The sequence below is a fragment of the Hemiscyllium ocellatum genome, chromosome 32 (genome assembly GCF_020745735.1).
Source record: "Hemiscyllium ocellatum isolate sHemOce1 chromosome 32, sHemOce1.pat.X.cur, whole genome shotgun sequence".
NCBI classification, from domain to species: Eukaryota; Metazoa; Chordata; class Chondrichthyes; order Orectolobiformes; family Hemiscylliidae; genus Hemiscyllium; species Hemiscyllium ocellatum.
The window spans coordinates 37340626-37360759 of NC_083432.1; the positions used below are offsets into that span (position 1 = coordinate 37340626).

At 40.5% G+C, this 20134-nt stretch overlaps 1 protein-coding gene across 1 annotated transcript in view; it reads left to right on the top strand.

Annotated features, from left to right (window-relative positions):
- The window catches only part of kcnh4b (potassium voltage-gated channel, subfamily H (eag-related), member 4b), a 169616-nt gene that overhangs the window by 126840 nt on the left and 22642 nt on the right, over positions 1-20134 (top strand). The window contains exons 12-13 of the mRNA XM_060848909.1: positions 6788-6826; positions 10550-10911. Coding sequence (XP_060704892.1) covers positions 6788-6826; positions 10550-10911 — 401 coding nt within the window. The remainder of the gene's footprint in view (positions 1-6787; positions 6827-10549; positions 10912-20134) is intronic.

Genomic DNA, 20134 nt, shown 5'->3' on the forward strand with positions numbered 1-20134 from the left:
AGGAAAGAAGGGTTGACTTTCTTTAAGTTTAAAGTGGCTCACTGCAGAGAACTAATAGCTTTTTGACTTCTGCAGATCTGCTGGTTTCTCTTATGGACTGAAATAGTTTCTCACTGTTTTGCTCCCAGTCCTAGCTGCACAATCACATTGTTGGCAAGCAAACCATTCAGTCAACAAACCACTCAGCTTCACTTTTACACAACCCAGCAGCTCCTGTTCATCTACACACTTCTGGAGCCAACAGTTATACAGGGTTCACGAGCATCATCAAGTTTCTTGCTTTCAAAACTTTCAGCCATCCGAGTAAATCCCTGGGTTTCACAACAATTATTTCCCCATTTAGTCTACAGTTTTAAAAAACATGAAAAATAAAGACACACGGTCTTTACAAAGGGCTCATGGAAGAAGAGATGCAAAAATAACTGTAAGATGAATCTGGATGGATGAGCCAAGAATGCTCCAATGGTCTTCCTTTACTGTATCTGCCTTATAGGAGAAAGTGAGGACTGCAGATGCTGGAGATCAGAGCTGAAAAATGTGTTGCTGGAAAAGCGCAGCAGGTCAGGCTGCATCCAAGGAGCAGGAGAATCGACATTTCCGCCTTGTGCTGTCATGTGACTGCACATCAGGTTCAATAAATCATCCTTTCACCCATAAGAGAAACCATCACATTTGCAGTTTTTATTATAGAAATCTTTGTCCTGTATTTACTGAATCATCCAGTCAATTTAATCCTGAGGAAAGGAATTTATCAAGAACAAGACTGGGAAAGAAATCCAAAGATCGATGAATGAGATGACCCCATTATCATGATGCAGCCTTTATTAAAATCATTCTATCTGGGGTTCAGTTTGTAAGCAATCCTTACCTCACCATCTCATTGAAATTCCCATTTCTCATGGACTTCCTTGTAACTAGGCAATTTATCAAAGTCATATCTTGCTGAAAGCCATCCTAATCTGGCCTGGTGTATAAGTTTAAATCTGCATTTAATGTATCATTCCATACCTAAGAGTTCAGCATCAAGAATCTTTGAACTACTTGCAATCTGTATCAATTTCTATGCAAAAACTTTTTGCTGGACAACTGACTGATGTTGGGGGTCGAGAGTGTGTTGCTGGGAAAGCACAGCTGGTCAAGCAGCATCCGAGGAGCAGGAGAATCACATTTCGGGCAAAAGTCCTTCATCAGGAATGAGGTTTGTGGGCCGGGGCTGAGAGATAAATGGGAGCGGGTGGGACTGGGGAGGAAGATAGCTGAGAAAGCAATAGGTGGATGAAGATGAGGGAGAAGGTGATAGGTCGGGGGGGGAGTGATGGACAGGTCCGGATGGTGGTACCGAGTTGGAGGTTTGAGATTAGGATAATGTGGGGGGAGGGGAAATGAGAAAGCTAGTGCAATCCATATTTATCCCGTGTGGCTGCAGGGTCCCAAGATGGAATATGAGGCTTTCCTCCTCCAGGAAGGTAAGGGTTTGGCGGTGGAGAAGGCCCAGGACCTGCATGTTCTTGATGGAGTGGAAGGCGGAGTTGAAATGTTCATCCATGGGGCAGTGGGGGTTGGTTGGTGAGGGTGTCCCAGAAATGTTATCTGAAACGATCCGCAAGAAGGTGTCCTGTCTCCCCAATGTAGAGGAGACCACACCGGGTGCAACAGGTGCAGTGGATGACATTGATAGAGGTACAGGTAAATTTCTGCCTGATGTAGCCTCATGGCCATTCTTCTCTTTTGAGTGGGTGGGCAGAGATATGAAGAATGAACTTTCAATGATATGATAAATAAAAATCCACCTGTAGCTGTTTGATGTTAAAGAAGAACCATGTGATCAATAACAAAGAAAAAAGTTACATTGTCTGAGTTCAAGTTAATGACAGTCTTAAAAGATTGCTAAATCACCAGGGTACCCAACAACTGCAGTAATGTCAGATTTATGGCAATGTTGTATACAGCAATCAGTTTCCTACCTTTAACTCCTCCCGACCTTGTGTGTCTGTAATGTATTTCTACGCAATGGAAACAGAGGCAAGCATGTTAGAGTCATAGAGATGTACAGCATGGAAACAGACCCTTCGGTCCAACCTGTCCATGCCGACCAGATATTCCAACCTAATCTAGTCCCACCTGCCAGCAGCCGGCCCATATCCCTCTAAACCATTCCTATTCATATACCCATCCAAATGCCTCTTAAATGTTGCAATTGTACCAGCCTCCACCACATCCTCTGGCAGCTTATTCCATACACATACCATCCTCTGCATGAAAAAGTTGCCCCTTAGGTCTCTTTTATATCTTTCCCCTCTCACCCTAAACCTATGCCCTCTAGTCCTGGACTCCCCCAACCCAGGGAAAAGACTTTGTCTATTTATCCTATCCATGCCCCTCATAATTTTATGAACCTCTATAAGGTCACCCCTCAGCCTCTGACGCTCCAGGGAAAACAGCCCCAGCCTGTTCAGCCTCTCCCTGTAGTTCAAATCCTCCAACCTTGGCAACATCCTTGTGAACCCTTTCTGAATCCATCTTTTCTGAACCCTTTCAAGTTTCACAACATCTTTCCGATAGGAAGGAGACCAGAATTGCACGCAATATTCCAATAGTGGCCTAACCAATGTTCTGTACAGCCGCAACATGACCTCCCAACTCCTGTATTCAATACTCTGACCAATAAAGGAAAGCATACCAAATGCCTTCTTCACTATCCTATCTACCTGCGACTCCACTTTCAAGGAGCTATGAACCTGCACTCCAAGGTCGCTCTGTTCAGCAGCACTCCCTAGGACCTTACCATTAAGTTTTCTTTGTCTGCCTGACAGTACTAAGCACATAAACACTTATCAGTCATTTTAAATCAAAGTTTTGCTTCTATATGACTGAAGCATCTTCTGACTACTTCATTGACTGAAAATGTGTTGCTGGTTAAAGCACAGCAGGTCAGGCAGCATCCAAGGAATAGGAAACGTCGAATTTCCTGTTCCTTGGATGCTGCCTGACCTACTGTGCTTTAACCAGCAACACATTTTCAGCTGTGATCTCCAGCATCTGCAGACCTCATTTTTTTACTTCATTGACTGTAAAGCACTTTGAGAGGTCTGGTGGTTGGTGAAAATATTCACATATTTTATACATAAATATATTATATACACACTATATACATGCAGATCTTTTCTCCCCTTTCCAATTTCTCCATCCTTATCAATCATAGTGCAAAACCACTAACAAACAGTAGCTATAAACTAGCAATTTAGGGGCTTGTACCAAAGCATGTTTGAAACGTGACCAGCAAAAGGAAGGCAGAAATGGTGAGAGCTCAACCTGAGTGACAGCAGCAGGGAGTAAGGGTCCTGGGACTGACAACATTATGAACATGAAAACTGTGCTCCAGAACCCTGCATTAACTGAGGACAATATCAAAGAAGGTCTAAAAGCAACATAAATAGAATTAAGCCTGCCTTCTTAAACCGGCAAAATGTAAAGGCTTCATTATAGCATTAAATATCATTGGACTGGATTTTAATGCAACTCCAGCTTTTCTTGATGTCCACTAGCAGTTTCCTTGGCAGCGAGTTAACTACAGCAAATACCCTCAGCTTTATCTCTGCAATGTCCACCTTCAAAGAGGAACTCTATTGAACCAATACAAAGCCTTTCTATCACCTACTGCAGTCATCTTTATAGATTGGTTGTTTGATATTTATCGCTTATTTTTGGTATTAATGGTGGTGGTCTACCTTTTGTGCTGTGGATGTATCCCTGTGAAGAAATGGATCTGCTTTCTCAATAACTTTTGGACATAGTAATATCATCTGCTGTATATTAAAACACAGTTTGAAGAAAACAACATGTTTAGTGCAGGATGTACAAACACATTTCCATTTGGAACACAAGTATTATCTGCCTCTGGATGGAAAACATATTGTTTTAGCAGGAAATTTGACTGGATGCAATAACAGTATTGACCATTGCTATCTTTCACAGTAATAAACCCATTTTGCCCACTTGCACAAAAAATGATGACTTGAAACTTTATCACATCCAGATGCTTATAAAAATCCTTTTTAGGGCATGTGGTGTTGTGGACTTCTTTTGAAGAAGGGCTTATGCCTGAAACGTCGATTCTCCTGCTCCTTGCATGCTGCCTGACCTGCTGCGCTTTTCCAGCAACACATTTTTCAGTGACTTCTTTTGAGAGCCAACTGTTTATTAATATATCACATTGTGCCCTACTTAATCAACAGCAGAAATCAGATTCGGAACATATCACATGGGACACTATTTTTATGTAGGAGTCACCTCATGGGCATTCTAATCTGGAATACAATCCAGAAATCTGTGCTCTAACATTTGTTATGATGACAGGCACTGAGAGTGTTTGCAGGGTAGAAGGTTGGGCTGATGGTTTTGTTCCATGTAAAAACAGCTCTCAAGATCTAATCTAGTTGAATTTTCTTGAATGTAAATGCTAAACTTAATCCACAAAGATTTTACTCCAGTTACAATGATAGCTTAAAATTCATCATTTTACAATTTGAAGACTTGGCTTGATTATCAAAAAAATTGAAACGCATGTGTGTGTCTAGGGTTGAATGCATGTTTAGGACTGAATGCATGGGTGGATGCAATTATGTGTGCGTGCAAGTGTTTGTACATTTGAAAGTGTGTTTGCATACTTGTTGACATAATTCATATTATTGCATCTAAGAAGGCTTTAAAGTCATCAAAGCTGTTATATATTGTCAGTTCAGAACTCCGAAGGACTTATCCAGTAACATGACCATTGCACCATTGTCCCACGGGATTTTTATATATTACCTTATTATTACTAATTATTTTGTTACTCATCAATGTGTAATGGCAGTCATTCAAAATCCACACCAATGGTGACAGTGTTGCATGTGTCATCCCTACAGATCTGTTCACATTTTTGTTCAATCCCAAGAAACACTATTTTAACAACTGGGCTATTTTCTCAACTGTGTGCAATATTTTGGGGGATCTCTACCACAGTCATAATGTTTAATGCATCTGAGAACTTACCTGACCTTTCTTGAACCATTGAGGTTTTTATTGCAGTTAGAGTGTGGCAATAATAACAATAACAAAATGCGAGTATTAAGTTTTCTACAGAAAGGACCACCTTGCCTTATGTGGTATCATACATTCCAGTATGAAACAAACTCTGGCTGACGTAAGCAGCAGAGAGAGTTGTGGAATTCTGTCCCCCTTTAATTTTCACCATGGTCTGAGTTAGCAATCCTGTAACTTGGAGCAGATTCAAGGTGCTATCTCTACACAGCATTTTGTCTCTGGTTCCTTGGAATGTTAAAAGTACATGTAAACTGGAATCTTGCCACGCACACCAAATGCAAGTGTGCATTTGCTGCATGCTGTTGCAAAAGATAGCAGCAATGTTCCATGTCAAATGTTGTACTATGTGCAAATTTATGATTGCCTTTCTAGTCAGGGATTAACCCAGCCTGCTGTTCACTAATTCCAAATTGCACTCCGCAGACTTGCTCTCAAGCATTCAGAATGTCGGTTAGCTTGATGCTACAAAGGTGGTTTACAAATTGGAGAATTCAACAAAAAAAAATTCCACACTCGGTATCAATAACACATTTTGTTTTGGTGGGATTACCGAGTGTCAGAATTCCTCTAATGCCAACAGGAAACAGTTAGCAACTGCTGGAAAGATTATATTAATCAGACACAGGATGGGAAAAGTTGCCCCTGGTCATGACTTTTCATGCTAAAAAATGTGGTGTTTAAAAAGCAGCTTTTCTCACACAGTGTTGTAAAATTAATATCTTATAAACATGTCAGAGTAGCTAATAAGTAGAAGGAATTAAACCATTTAGTTTTCTCTGTGCGCTGTGGCTGCAATGTTTGTGATAAATGAATCTGTCCTGTCTTGAGATAATTCCTGATCAAAATGGAACTCCCAATCTGTTTTCCAGGAACAAACGCTCTTAAAATAATGATTGTCTAGGATATCTGAATATACAAAGTGAATAATGTTAATATGCAAATGGATAATTTAACGATTGTCAGGAAATACTTCTGATGAGATCCATCAAGGTGTCTCTGCAAATGTTAAACCCTACCCACTCTTCCCAGATTCTGATAGATGATGTCAAACATGCTGAGAGATGATTTTTCTCATTAGGATGCTGTAATTTACAGGACAGTTGTGATCATAAGATGCTGGCACACAATGTAATTGAGACAGTATTTTCTTTTAATAGATAGATCAGAGGTAGATTGGTTTTAGTGCCTTCTCCTCTCAAAATAATGCTGTCATGGGGCATTGTCTGGCTCACAGAGGCATTCCCATTTCTCACAATAGCCTTGTTTACTCTGTACTGGAGTCACTGTTATTTCAGCTGATACCAGGGCACATTTGTCCTGCAAGCCCACCCTCTCAGCATGTAGCTTGGGTCTGCTCAGATTGATGTCAATTAATGTCTAGCATCTAAAGAATGCCTTCTTTCCATTATTCTGGGTGCAGCATGGGTCATTGCCTTTGTTGGTTAAGGTCGATATTGTCATTCAGTTTTTAACCAGTTAACATCAGTGATTCCCTGAACAAACCTTTGATATTTCTGTCGGCCACAATAAGTTTTAAATACATTTCCAGTACCATTTACTTCAGATATTATGGTTGCTACCTGGATTTGATAATCATTACGAAATTCTCTAAATGTAGATTCAGATAGAGCTCACTCTTGCGATGATTGCTGATCTGTTTTAGTTGATTGCACAATTTTAATTGCATCTGTTGTTTTCACAGGGATTCTCAAAGTTCGCTAAATCCCCCAGACTTTCCCAGGTATGTTGGCTGTTATATTCTCATGCGTACCATGTCGTGTAAATGAGGGCGATGATGAGCAATAAAACAAACCGGGAAAAACAGAATTAGTTGACAATCCTAAGGAACTTCTAGATAAGCTTGTTCTGTATTTGTACTGGTGCTATTGAGCTAAACTGGTAGTTATCGAATTGTCTCATTAGTACTGTCTGACTGCAATTGTAATTTTACCTTGGAATCTGTTCTGAACATTTGTGGCTTCATATGTGCACAAAGCTATCCAGAATGCACAAATTAGCATTAAGTCACTCCGTTAGTACGTAACAAAGTCCTTGTCAGCTCTCAGCAGCTTTAGGTGGTTCACTCAACTATTTACATTTCGAATTTGACAGGACACTGGAGTTGTACACCATTAAGTGATAAACCATATATTGGTTTAAGGCCATCTTCACTAATTCCTGAGATGCTAAAGGCTGGGGCTTTTGCCAAAAGTGGTCAAACTGTGAACTGGGATGTTGTTGGTTGGTTGGTTGAGAAGGAAACCCAGAAAGCTATACTAACAGGGCTGCCATGAATGGAGGGAGAGGAGGCGTCATGGAAATGTGCCTGTGGGTTCCAATCATATCCATGAAACTCAGAAGATAAAAACTGTTGTCAGACCTAGCTTACATGAATAAAGAACAGTGTACTGTTGGATTGTCTGTGTGGAATTACGCAAATACTTACAGTCATATTAGATGCAAATTTGATGTGTCAACGTTTTAAAGTGAAATGTAACTTTCTATTTAAAGTATAATTCATGTTTTATTATGCAGTGGTTCTGATTCATGAACATTTAAAAGTTGCAAAAAGTAAAATCTTGTTAGTAATTTCTTCATTTAAGGATCAATGGACAAATCTAGCTCCTTTGGTTTATGGCTCCCCAATAGAGACCACGACACTGAAATACCATTGTGGTGGACAGTCTAGGATATCTAACTTGAAAAGAATGAGCATTTTTCCTGAGTAGGTTTGTAACAAAACATCTCAATTCACCTCTGTCCAGAAATTCATAAACGTTTCATTTTTTTCTGAAACCACTAAACTTGAAAAGGAACATTATTCCATATGTAAAGGAAAAAGAATTTGATGAGTTGACCCTTTGTATTCTATCGTGTTTGCATTAATCGATTACCTTCTCGTAGAATCACAGAGTCATATAGCACAGAAATAAACCCTTTGATCCAACTCATTCATGCTAACCAAGTTTCCCAAACTAAACTAGTCCCACTTGCCTGTGTTTGGCCCATATCCCTCCAAACCTTTCCTATTCATGTACCTGTCCAAATGTCTTTTGAATGTTGCATCTGTACCTGCATCCACACTTCCTCTGGCAATTCATTCCACATACGAACCATCCTCTGTGTGAAAAAGTTGCCTCTCAGCTCCATTTTAAATCTTTCTCCTCTCGCCTTAAAAACATTACCCCTTGGTTTTGAACTCTCCCACCCTAGAGAAAAGATTTTTGCTATTTACCTTATCTATGCCCCTCCTGAATTTATAAACCTCAACCACCTACGTTCTACTGAAAAATGTCCCAGCCTATTTAACCTCTGCTTATAACTCAAACTCCCCCAGTCCCATCAACATTCTGGTAAATCTTTTCTGAAACCTCTCCAATTTAATAATATCCTTCCTGTAGTAGGGTGACCAGAACAGCACTCAGTATTCCAGAACAGGCCTCACCAGCTTCCTGAACAACCTCAACATGGCATCCTAACTCCTGTACTCAGTGTGAGCAATAAAGGCAAGTGTGCTAAATGCCTTCTTAACAATCCTGTCCACCTGTGACATAACTTTCAAAGAACTACGCACCTGAACCCCTGGGTCTCGATTTCATAATGCTATCCATGGACCTACCATTAACTGTATAAGTCCTGCCCTTGTTTATTTTACTAAAATGCAATACCTTGCATTTGTCCAAATTAAATGGTATCCACCACTCCTTAGGCTATTGGCCCAATTGAGCAAGATCACTTTGTAATCTTAGGTAACCTTGTTCACTGTTGACTTTACCATCAATTTTGGTCTTGTCCGCAAACATACTAACCATGCTTCCTAAATCCTCACCTAAATCACCTATATAAATGACAAACGACAGTGGACCCAGCACCGATCCGTATGGAACATCGCTGGTCACAGGCTTCCAGTCCAAAAAGCAATCCTCCACCACTAGCCTCTTACAAAATTTTGGATCTAAATGGTAAACTGCTCCTGAATCCCATGTGATTTACTGATTATCTACTATGTGGAACCTTGTAAAAGGCTTTATTAAAGTCCATGCAGACAACACCGCTCTGGCCTCCTCTATTGTCTTAGTTACTTCCCAAAAAAACTCAACCAAATTTGTGAGACACAACTTCCCATGCACAAAAACATGTTGACTATCCCTAATCTGTCCTGGCCTCTCCATATGCATGGGTGAGCTGAAAATGTGTTGCTGGTTAAAGCACAGCAGGTTAGGCAGCATCCAAGGAACAGGAAATTCAACGTTTCGGGCCAGAGCCCTTCATCAGCCCTTCATCTCCATATGCATGTAAATCCATCTTTCAGACTCACCTCCAACAACTTACCCACCACCAATGTCAGACTCACTGGTCCATTGTTCTCAGTGTTCTCCTTACAACCTTTAACAAATACGGGCACAACGTTAGCCATCCTCCAGCCCTCCAGAACCTCACCCATGGCTATAGATGATACAAGTATCTCTGCTAGGGGCTTGCAATCTCTCCCCTAGCTTTTCACACTTGACCACGTCCCAGAGATTTATTCACATTTGAGTTTTAAGGCCTTCAGCACCTCCTTTTTTGTAACGTGGACTGTTTTCATGACATCAAAATTTATTTCCCCAAGTTTCCTAGTTTCCACGTCTTTCTCCACAGTGCATTTGGTATCTCTCCCATCTCCTGTGATTCAGCACATAGGTGACCTCACTGATTTTTTCAGGAGCCTTTTCTCTCCCCATTGCATTTTTGCTCTTCATGTACATGTTTCTCATATACAATAAGTGAGGTTTATCTGTGTGTATAACAGCTGAAGGTTCCCAGTAATTGGCTCAGTTAATTCAAACTAATTTTTACTCCAGCTGCTAGTTATCCAGATCTGCAATGGTTTTTTTTTGAAAGGTGAGCAACTCCCTATGTTCCATTCTTCTTCTCAGTGGAGGTAACCAATCTCAGCCGACGACGCTGTAGAATCTGAAACAGGGAGTGTGGAAATCAGAAATGTAGACACATATGAAGGTTGTGTCACAAAAGGGTAGAGCTCACTCTCAAGTAAAGTCTTTCCATACTCTATCCAGAAGTCCACATGAATAATGGCCATTTTCTGAGATACCACCATTTAAAGAATAAATCCTTGGCATCAGTTAGAAACTCTAAGCAAAGAGGGGATGTGAAAGTAGGTGATCATAGATAAATAATCTTTCCACCCTGACAGGACACATAAATGAAATGCCAGAAATGTGGTTGTTTTTCTTACGTTGAAATAGGAGAAAAAATATATTGACTGGAATATATTGGGAGAGGCGTATTCCATTCAATGTGACACGTGGCTTTGCAGAAAATGAAATAACAACATACAAACCTCCAATAATAGGAGAATTGGTTGGCCAATTTCATTAAGAATGAAAGAGTGAGACCCCGTACCCCTCACTTAAAAAGCAGTCTGATGAAACCACTGTATTTGTCTTTCTTTTGGTTTTAGAACCACTTGGAGAGTGGTGACAATTCCAACAAGAAGCTTCCCTCCATTTTGGAAACTGAGGATGAACCAGGTGAATATTCTCATCTCTCACCAGCAACAAAGACCCGGAGGAAGCTCACCTTGCCCGGTTTGAACAGCCCAATCCGGCGAGGGTCGCTCGGGAGCCTGCTTGGAGATGACCTTAAGCATTACTCAACGATAAGACTTGGCAGTCGTTCACCAGCTAAGTGCAGGAGGGGTGGAAGCCCCCAATATAAGAAGGAAGAGACTGCATCTAGTAATGGAAATGGTACTGCACGAAAACCATCAAAACTACTTCTACCATCCCTAAACTGCTGTGGACCTCCTGATTTAAGTCCGAGGTATGTTTCAAACCAAATATGATGACAGTGTGATTACTCATAGATACTATGCAGATTGAGAACTTATTGAACCACTGTATTTCACTCAGTCATATTTATGCAGGACCATACATTTAACAATAAATTTGGGTGTTGATCAGCTCATACTGAATAATAATACAAACGTTATGAATTGTTTTATTTCTTCGTCATTAGGATTAGGATAAGTCTGCACTTAAAGAAAATTCTGCAAATACTCTTCTCAACCGAATGCCAGAAAGGTCTAAAATGATATCCTAGAATTGTTGAGAAACGGAAACAAATCCAAAAATGACTCGGCCAATTTTGTTTCTGGCTGTCTTAGCTGGATATTTTTTCCACATACAAAGGATGTCAGAGAATGTTTAAGAATAAATGCAGACATTTGAGAGTATAATTTTCCTTTTTAAGAAAAAGGAGACTAATCACCATAATTCAGGGTCATAAATAGAATTGTAACAAAGCCCAGTTTCAAAAAGTACAATTTTGATGAAATTTCATTTGTGGGTCACCAATAGAAAGGAAAAAAAAATCCTTTGTTTCCCTTCAAAAGAGGAATGCCACTGTGGACTCAGTTAGGTTGATTATTGTGTCTTTCAGATGTAAGGCAGTGACCAGTGTTATTATAGGTATCTTGTCCAAGTAAAGAAGTAAATGCACGGTAATTTTCCACACTGATATTTTCCATTTTGATTATCTTAACAAACAAATCTGAGATTCATAAGTCATCAGACTGTCCTTGACTGCATTTTACTTTCTTGGCTAGAAAATGAACTTTAATTTTCTATAATATTGTGGTATTAGCTCAGTGGTACTGCCTTGTGATTCACTCTGCTTCAAAAGAATGGAAAAGGCTTCATGTAAAGGATTCATTTTGATGAGAGAATAGAAACCAGTGCTGAATAGGTGCTGCACTAATAAAATATGTATGTTCAAATATTTGGATTCAGCACATAATTTAGATCTTAACAGCTGGCTATCATCATATGAACCTGCTTAAAGAAGATGAAACATATACCTGACTGAGTGCAGTTTTGGTGAAGTACTCAGAATTTATACAATGCAAAATAAGGTAATTTGGCCCATCACAGCACCAGGGACCTGGATTCGATTCAACCCTCAGGCAACTGTCTACATGAATTTACTCTGTGTGCTCTGATTTCCTCCTACAGTCCAAAGATGTACAGGTTAGGTGGATTGGCCATGCTAAATTGCTCTTTGTGTCCAGGGATGTGCAGATTAGGAAATTCAGGGTTACAAGGATAGGATAGAGGGTTGGGTCTGGTTGGGATGCTCTTTGGAGAGTCAGTGTGGACTGGATGGGTCAAATGGGATTCTATGATTCTACATCATAAACTTAACCCCATCTGCACTAGCTCTCCAAATTAACATCTCACTCAATGCCATTCTCCTGTCTGTTCCCTACAATGATGCACATTGTTCCTTTTCAAATAGCTGTCTAATTCCCCATTGGAAGCATTGAATGTACCTGCTCCATCACACTGTCAATCAGTGCATTTCAGACCTTATGCACACATTGTGTAGAAATGTTTTTCCTCATATCACTTTTATTTATTCTGCTAATTTAAATCTGTACCCTCTCTTTTGCAATGCTTTCACAAATGTGAACATTTTTTCCCTATTTATTCAGTCCAAGTGGGCACGATTGTGAGAGGGCTTTTTTATATTCATCTGCAGTATATAGGCATTGCTGGTTAGACCAGGATTTATTGCCTGTCTCTAAAAGCCCTTGAGAAAGGTCCAGTTGCCTTCTTAAATATAACTGACTCACTTCCTAGGCTATTCTCATCCATAGATCATTAGTCCAGATCTTTATGTTACAAGTCCAATGTTGTCAGTAAATCATTACAACCAACCTTGCATAGAAATTTCACAAAATCCCTACAGTATGGAAACAGGCCATTTGGCCCACTAAGTCCACAATGATCCTCCAAAGAGTAACTCGCCCAGACCCACTCCCGTACCACTCTACATTACCCCTGACCAATGCACCCAACCCACAGTTTTGTTTCTGTAACCTCAAACTTGTTCATTTCTCAGACTTGGCTAATTCCTTTCAAATTCTGTACATATTTGTCCTTGTCCTCCAATAATTTATTCCAGACAGAGTTATTGCTGCTTCTTTCAATCTATGAACAGTTATTAAAGTTCTGAAATCTACACAAGTACCAAGATACAGTGCCTTACTTTATATAGTCTTCACTCACCTATTCCCACTGAAGGTATGAACTGTGCTGACACACACACATAGTAGCTGAGGATAACTCAGGGACTGACTGAAAGGTTCAACAGATTCTCAGCTCCCTGTTGGTAGCACCGGGCAGCTCAACTGCTTGGAGGCAGATACCCAGTGTAGGTGAGGATGCTAGGCTGTAGGCAGGTCTGCATGCCCTTGCTTTATCCCTGGTGGTAGTGCAGCAAATAAACACCTCATACCAAGGCTCCCACCTCTCCCCAAAAGGTGACCCGACTGCATTTTTCAAAAAACATCATGTCACTAACTAGGTCAGCAATTATTGCTTGTCCCTAATTACCTGGAGGGCAGTTAAGAGTCAACCATATTACTGTGGGTCTGGATTCACAAATAGGTGAGAATGACAGATATCTTCCCTAAAGAACATTAGTGAGCCAAATTTGCCTTTGATTATGACAATCAACAATGGGTTTGTAGTAATGTAACTCACCATTAGGCTAGCTTTTTAATTCAACATTTTTATTGAATTCATTAACTGCCATATTGAGGTTTGAACCCAAATGCTCGGGAAGTTAGCCAGGTATTCTGGATTACTAGGCCAGTGACATTGCCATGACACCATCATCACACCTGTTCTTGAAATTAGTTTTAACAAGTAGTTGGGAGGGTACCTTCATGATGATGTCATTTCTCATTGACCTACTTTGTAGTGGAGTCAAGTGCTTGGCTGAAGCTGAAGGGCCTTTGATTGGCCATCCAGATTTGTGAGCTCACTCCCACATTCATTGGCGAGGGAATCAATCACTGTTCTAATTGAGAGGGAGTCCCAATCAAAATCCCAGGTCCCAGAAGGGAGGTTATGCTTCAGTTGCATAGGGTGCTGATGAGGTCATAACTAGTGTACTATATGCAGTTTTGGTTTCCTTACTTGGGAAAGGATGGACTGACACTGGAGGGCGTGCAGAGGAGGTTCACTAGCTTGATTCCAGAGTTGAGAGGGTTGGCTTGAGGAGACACTGAGTAGACTGGAATTATATTCATTGGAATTTAGAAGAATGGGGTGGATCTTCTAGAAACATATAAGATTATGAAATAGATAAGATAGAAGCAGGGAGGATGTTTCCACTGGTGGGTGAGACTAGAACAAGAGGGCTTAGCCTCAAAATTAGGGGGTGCAGATTTAAGACTGAATTGAGGAGGAACTTCTTCATGTGGAGGGTTGTGAATCTGTGGAATCCCCTGCCCAGTGAAGTAGCTGAGGCTTCTGCATTGAATGTTTTTGAAGCTAAGATAGATAATGTTTTGAACAGTAAAAGAATTAAGGGTTATGGTGAGACAGTGGGTAAGTGGAGCTGAGGCCATGAAAAGATTAGCCATGACCTTATTGAATGGCAGAGCAGGCTCAAAGGGCCAGATGGCCTAGTCCTGCTCCTGGTTCTTATGTTCTTCAGACAACTATTTCCCTGGAGGCAGGTTTGGGAACTGTGAATATTTTTGGCCCCAGGAGTTTGCTGTGTGGTGAAGCATAGGTTGTATAGAACTTGCATGGCAGCATTCTACAGCTCAGAACAGTCATGTTATTGGACACTTCAGTAAAAAAGAAAGCACAACTGACTGGGAGGGAGAGGAAGGAAGCTAACTCACTGCTCTCTCCCAGCCACTGCTCCCTCCCAGCTCCTTCCTCTCCCTCCCAGCCACTGAATCATGCCTTCAGAAACAGAGGAGAGATTGTCTGGGTTCTTGATTAACATCTCACTTTCAAAAAATAACAAGGATTCTATGATTCCATGAGACTTTACTCCCACCACCAGTTTGATCCCACTTCAGACTGACTTTTTTTAAATCATTTTTTTAATCAATCTGATAAGGCTTAGTTAAGGAAAAGAAGGAAGCATATGTCAGGAATAGACAGGATAGATCAAGTGAATCCTTAGAGTATAAAGGCAGTAGGAGTCTTCTTCAGAGGGAAATCAGGAGGGCAAAATGGGGACATGAGATAGTTTTGACAAATAGAGTTAAGGAGAATCCAAAGAGATTTTTACAAATACCTTAAGAACAAAAGGGTAACTAGGGAGAGAATATGGCCCCTCAAAGGTCAGCAAAGTGGCCTTTGTGTGGAGCTGCAGAAAATGGGGGAGATACTAAACAAGTATTTTGCATCAGTATTTACTGTGGAAAAGGACATGGAAGATATAAAATGTCAGGAAATAGATGGTGACATCTTGGAAAATGTCCATGTTACAAAGGAGGAAGTGTTGGGTGTCTTGAAATGCATAAAGGTGAATAAATCCCCAGGACCTGATCAGGTGTACCCTAGAACTCTGTGGGAAGTTAGAGAAGTGATTACTGGGCCTCTTTCTGAGATATTTTTATCATCAGTAGTCACAGGTGAGGTGCTGGAAGACTGGAGGTTGGCTAACATGGTGCCACTGTTTAAGAAGGGTGGTAAGGACAAGCAAAGGAACAATAGACCAGTGAGCCTGATGCTGGTGGTGGGCAAGTTGTTGGAGGGAATCCTGAGGGACAGGATGTACATATATTTGGAAAGGCAAGGACTGGTAAAGGCTTCGTGTATGGGAATTCATGTCTCACAAACTTGATTGAGTTTTTTGAGGAAGTAACAAAGAGGATTGATGAGGGCAGAGTGGTACATGTGACTTATATGAACTTCAGTAAGGCATTTGAAAAGGTTTTCCCATGGGAATCTGGTTAGCAAGGTTAGATCTCGTGGAATACAGGGAGAACTGGCCATTTGGATACGGAACTGGCTCAAAGGTAGAAGACAAAGAGTGGTGGTGGAGGATTGCTTTTCAGAATGGAGACCTGTGACCAGTGGGGAGCCGTAAGGATCAGTGCTGGGTCCTCTTCTTTTCGTCATTTATATAAATGAGTTGGATGCGAGCATAAGAGATATAGTTAGGAAGTTTGCAGATGACACCAAAGTTGGAGGTGTAGTGGACAGTGAAGAGGGTTACCACTGATTACAACAGGATCTTGATCAGATGGGCCAATGGGCTGAGAAGTGGCAGATGGAGTTTAATTCAGATAAATGCGAGATGCTGCATTTTGGCAAAGCAAATCTTAGCAGGACTTCCACACTTAATGGTAAGGTCCTAGGGAGTGTTGCTGAACAAAGATACCTTGGAGTGCAGGTTCATAGCTCCTTGAAAGTGGAGTCGCAGGTAGATAGGATAGTGAAGAAGGCATTTGGAATGCTTTCTTTTATTGGTCAGAGTATTGAGTAAAGGAGTTGGGAGGTCATGTTGCAGCTGTACAGGACATTGGTTAGGCCACTGTTGGAATATTACATGCAATTCTGGTCTCCTTCCTATCAGAAAGATGTTGTGAAACTTGAAAGGGTTCAGAAAAGATTTACAAGGATGTTGCCAAGGTTGGAGGATTTGAGCTATAGGGAGAAGCTGAACAGGCTGGCGCTGTTTTCCCTGGAGCGTCGGAGGCTGAGGGGTTAGCATATAGAGATTTACAAAATTATGGGGGGCATGGATAGAATAAATAGACAAAGTATTTTCCCTGGGGTCAGGGAGTCCAGAACTAGAGGGCATAGGTTTAGGGTGAGAGGGGAAAGATATAAAAGAGACCTAAGGGACAACTTTTTCACGCAGAGGGTGGTACGTATATGGAATGAGCTGCCAGAGGAAGTGGTGGAGGCCGGTACAATGCAACATTTAAAAGGCATTTGGATGGGTATATGAATAGGAAGGGTTTGGAGGGATATGGGCTTGGTGCTGGCAGGTGAGACTAGTTTGGGTTGGGATATCTGTTCAGCATGGACAGACTGTTTCCATGTTTCCATGCTGTACATCTCTGTGACTCTGTTATGACAAACCACCTAAATAGGATTGGATTCGAACTGTGAACATCTGGCTCTGAGCTAGGGACACTACTGACCATGCCAGAAAACCCTAGCCAAGCTTTTTAAAGCTGACCTTGTGTTGATAATTTTGCTACCTGAGGGTTGTCTACTTGTTTCATGAGGCACGTTGTGTCCAATTGCCTGTGTTACAGGTATTTTGAAGTAAATGTTAACGAACCTTAAGAATCGAAACAAAATAAAGCAAAAACTAGAGTTCTGAAACAGAGTGCTGGAGAAACTCAGCAGGTCTGGAAGAGAAACAGAATTGACTTTCGGGTCCAGTGTCTCTGTCAGAATGAACAATTGTTGCTCGGTTAAGAGAAATAAATTCCCTGCAGAAGAATGATCAATGGTTTTAATGATTTATTGATATTCTTCGCTATTATGAGTTATTTTCTGTACAGTAAAAAAAATGGAACATGAACGAGGACTGTAGGTCTAAAGCGTTTTTAGGATTGTACAAACTCCACCATCTGATGCTCAACCACAGTGACAGTTGATCATTACTATACTTATTTTGACACACATCAAGCACAGCTTGATTTTATTTAATCGCTATTGTGATCTGTATCATTTTAACTGATCAGATTTCAATACTGTCAGGTCTAAATATAACAAATCGTGAACTTGCACTTTGAGTTACAATCTAACACAGGAACTGTATATTCCTGCAACGCCTCATACTGAAGAAAGAGTTGAAGTGCATCAGAGCTTTTGCAAAAAAGGAATGGGATGGAAGGAGGCAATACATTATAAAACCCTTTGGCATTTTTCTTTGCTAATCCTGAATATAGCATGGAATGTGGGTTAGAAAACTGCATGAGTCATTGTCAAGGGAGGGTGGAAAAATAAAATAAACGAGCTGCTAATTATATTTAATTATCTGGTGCTAAAGTTGCAAGGAAAACTTAGGTGACATTTCAGACAAAAGAATGCTAAAGTACAATTACTGATGTATAGGTGTGAACTTAGGAGTGTTTTTGCTTTGTTATCTTTCTAGACTCTAGACTTTCTAGAGTGCCTTCATGCTGCACCAGTAAGTTTTGATTCTGGTTGTAAAATGAAATAGTTTAAAAATCTATTGGAAGAGTTTTGAATGGTTTAACTGCTGGCCATTTACAATCAGCCGTATGCACACCCAGCCTGAGCAAGCGTGTTTCCACCCAGTGGCTGATGGAGAATGGCATAATTTTTGAGAGAGAATAATGCCAATTGAAAGTTGGAATGTGAAAGGGTTAAAGCAACTGCGGATATAAATGGAGGTGTGGGGAGGACCTGGACAAGAGAAGTGTGCAGTTGGGAGAGGACAGAAAAGGAATTAAATTTAGTGGGAGACTGGCTGAACAGGAATGTAAACAGTACATCATAATGCCAAAAAGCTGAAACAAAAATGGAACTGGAGTGTAAAAAATCCTTTAAATTTGCTATTAACCTTTTATCTAAATTGAAGATTACCATAATATCAGGGGTGAAGCTAAATCTGCCCACCTTCTGAAACATTGATTTCCCATGTCAGTTTTTGAATTTTGATTTGATTTGGTTTTGATTTTATTGTCATGATTACTCAAGTACAAAAGTACATGAGTATAGTGAAACGTGTACAATGTCACCACAAAAAGTGCTACCTCTGTACAAGGTAGAAGGTACACAATCCTAAGGACAAGGCAGAAAAACAGAACAAAGTCAAAAATTAAACAGTGCAGTAATTATAGCATAACATAGGAAATCAAGTTAAAGGTTACACATTGCAGACCTTCTTAGGTATAAGTAGAAAATAAAGAAATAGAGATGAAAGTTCATTTTTAGCTTAGCAAATCAATACCCTCTACACCTGGGCAATTGCACGAGATATAAGTTATACCACACTTGGATGCTAACCTTCAAACCTGAACTCAATCACTTGAATACACTAATCTCATTTGAGCCTTCACTAAATGAGCTTTGTTGGTATGAGAGGGTTTATCTACAACTGGGGGCAGCACAACCTCCCATGTATGGAACAACCTGATAAGTTCAGTGAGCCCAGACTCCCCAGCAGCTAGACTACAGTCAAAGGCAGCGTTAGCTGGTGATAAGAGGGCAAGCCAGCCTCCATGCTGGAGATTAACTCTTTCTGAATAAGACCACAAGACTATAAGAAATAAGATTGGGAGTAGGCCATTTGGTCCCTTGAGCCTGGTCACCATTTAATAGAATTGTGGCTGATTCAAAATTCCTCAAATCCACTTTCTTGCCCTTTCCCCATAACCCTTGATTCCTGGACTGCTCAAGAATCGATCTATTCCAACTTTAAATATAATAGAAAGCCATTTAAACATTTTTTGTTAGATTTATATGCTTGTACTTGTAGAAAGCATTGATTTTTTTCAGCATTGGTAATATTTGTTTTCCTTAGATTGATTCAGATCTGAAATTTTGATCAGCACAAAGCTAATCAACAAAAGATTGCACTGGATTACACAAACTAATTACAACTGAATTCATTCAGTGAAATGTCACCTGGGAGATTTTAGAGGGGCACAAGGAAACAGCAGCTCTGGATATGGGACATTGGATGACTGGGAAATCTCTGTGCACTTGGAGATGCTGTAGATCCTAGAAACCAGGCAGCATAAAGAGGAGGAAAAGGTTACCTGTTGAATCTTTCATGGTGAGGGGAAGATATTATTGAAAGAATGGAGAGCCTGGTGGTAGCAATTTAGGAAAAGAGAAATTGAGGAAAATAGAGGTCAGGAGCTGAGAACCAGGTGAAGGTGTAGCCATATACAGCTGCCAGAGCGATTGCAGAAATATGGGTGTCATTAGTGCAGCTTCTGCATGGTCAGCTTCAGGGTGCTGGCTGTACGGGATTTGTGTACTCGAAGTATCCACTTCTCAATGATTCTACAATCACTGAATTTATCCTCAATGTAGTTTCTCCCCTTCAGCACAATTGGCAACAAGAGCAAATTAGGACTGAGAGAAATACATCAGTATTTGCAATAAAGTAAATAGAATTTTTATTGAAAGCTCACAGCTTTACTATTTACTGACAAGTTTACTGCAAAAGCTTTAGTGATTACCAATTTCTCCTTGTGCCATTCTGTCATTGCCTCTCTTTCTGTTGTTGCTCTTGA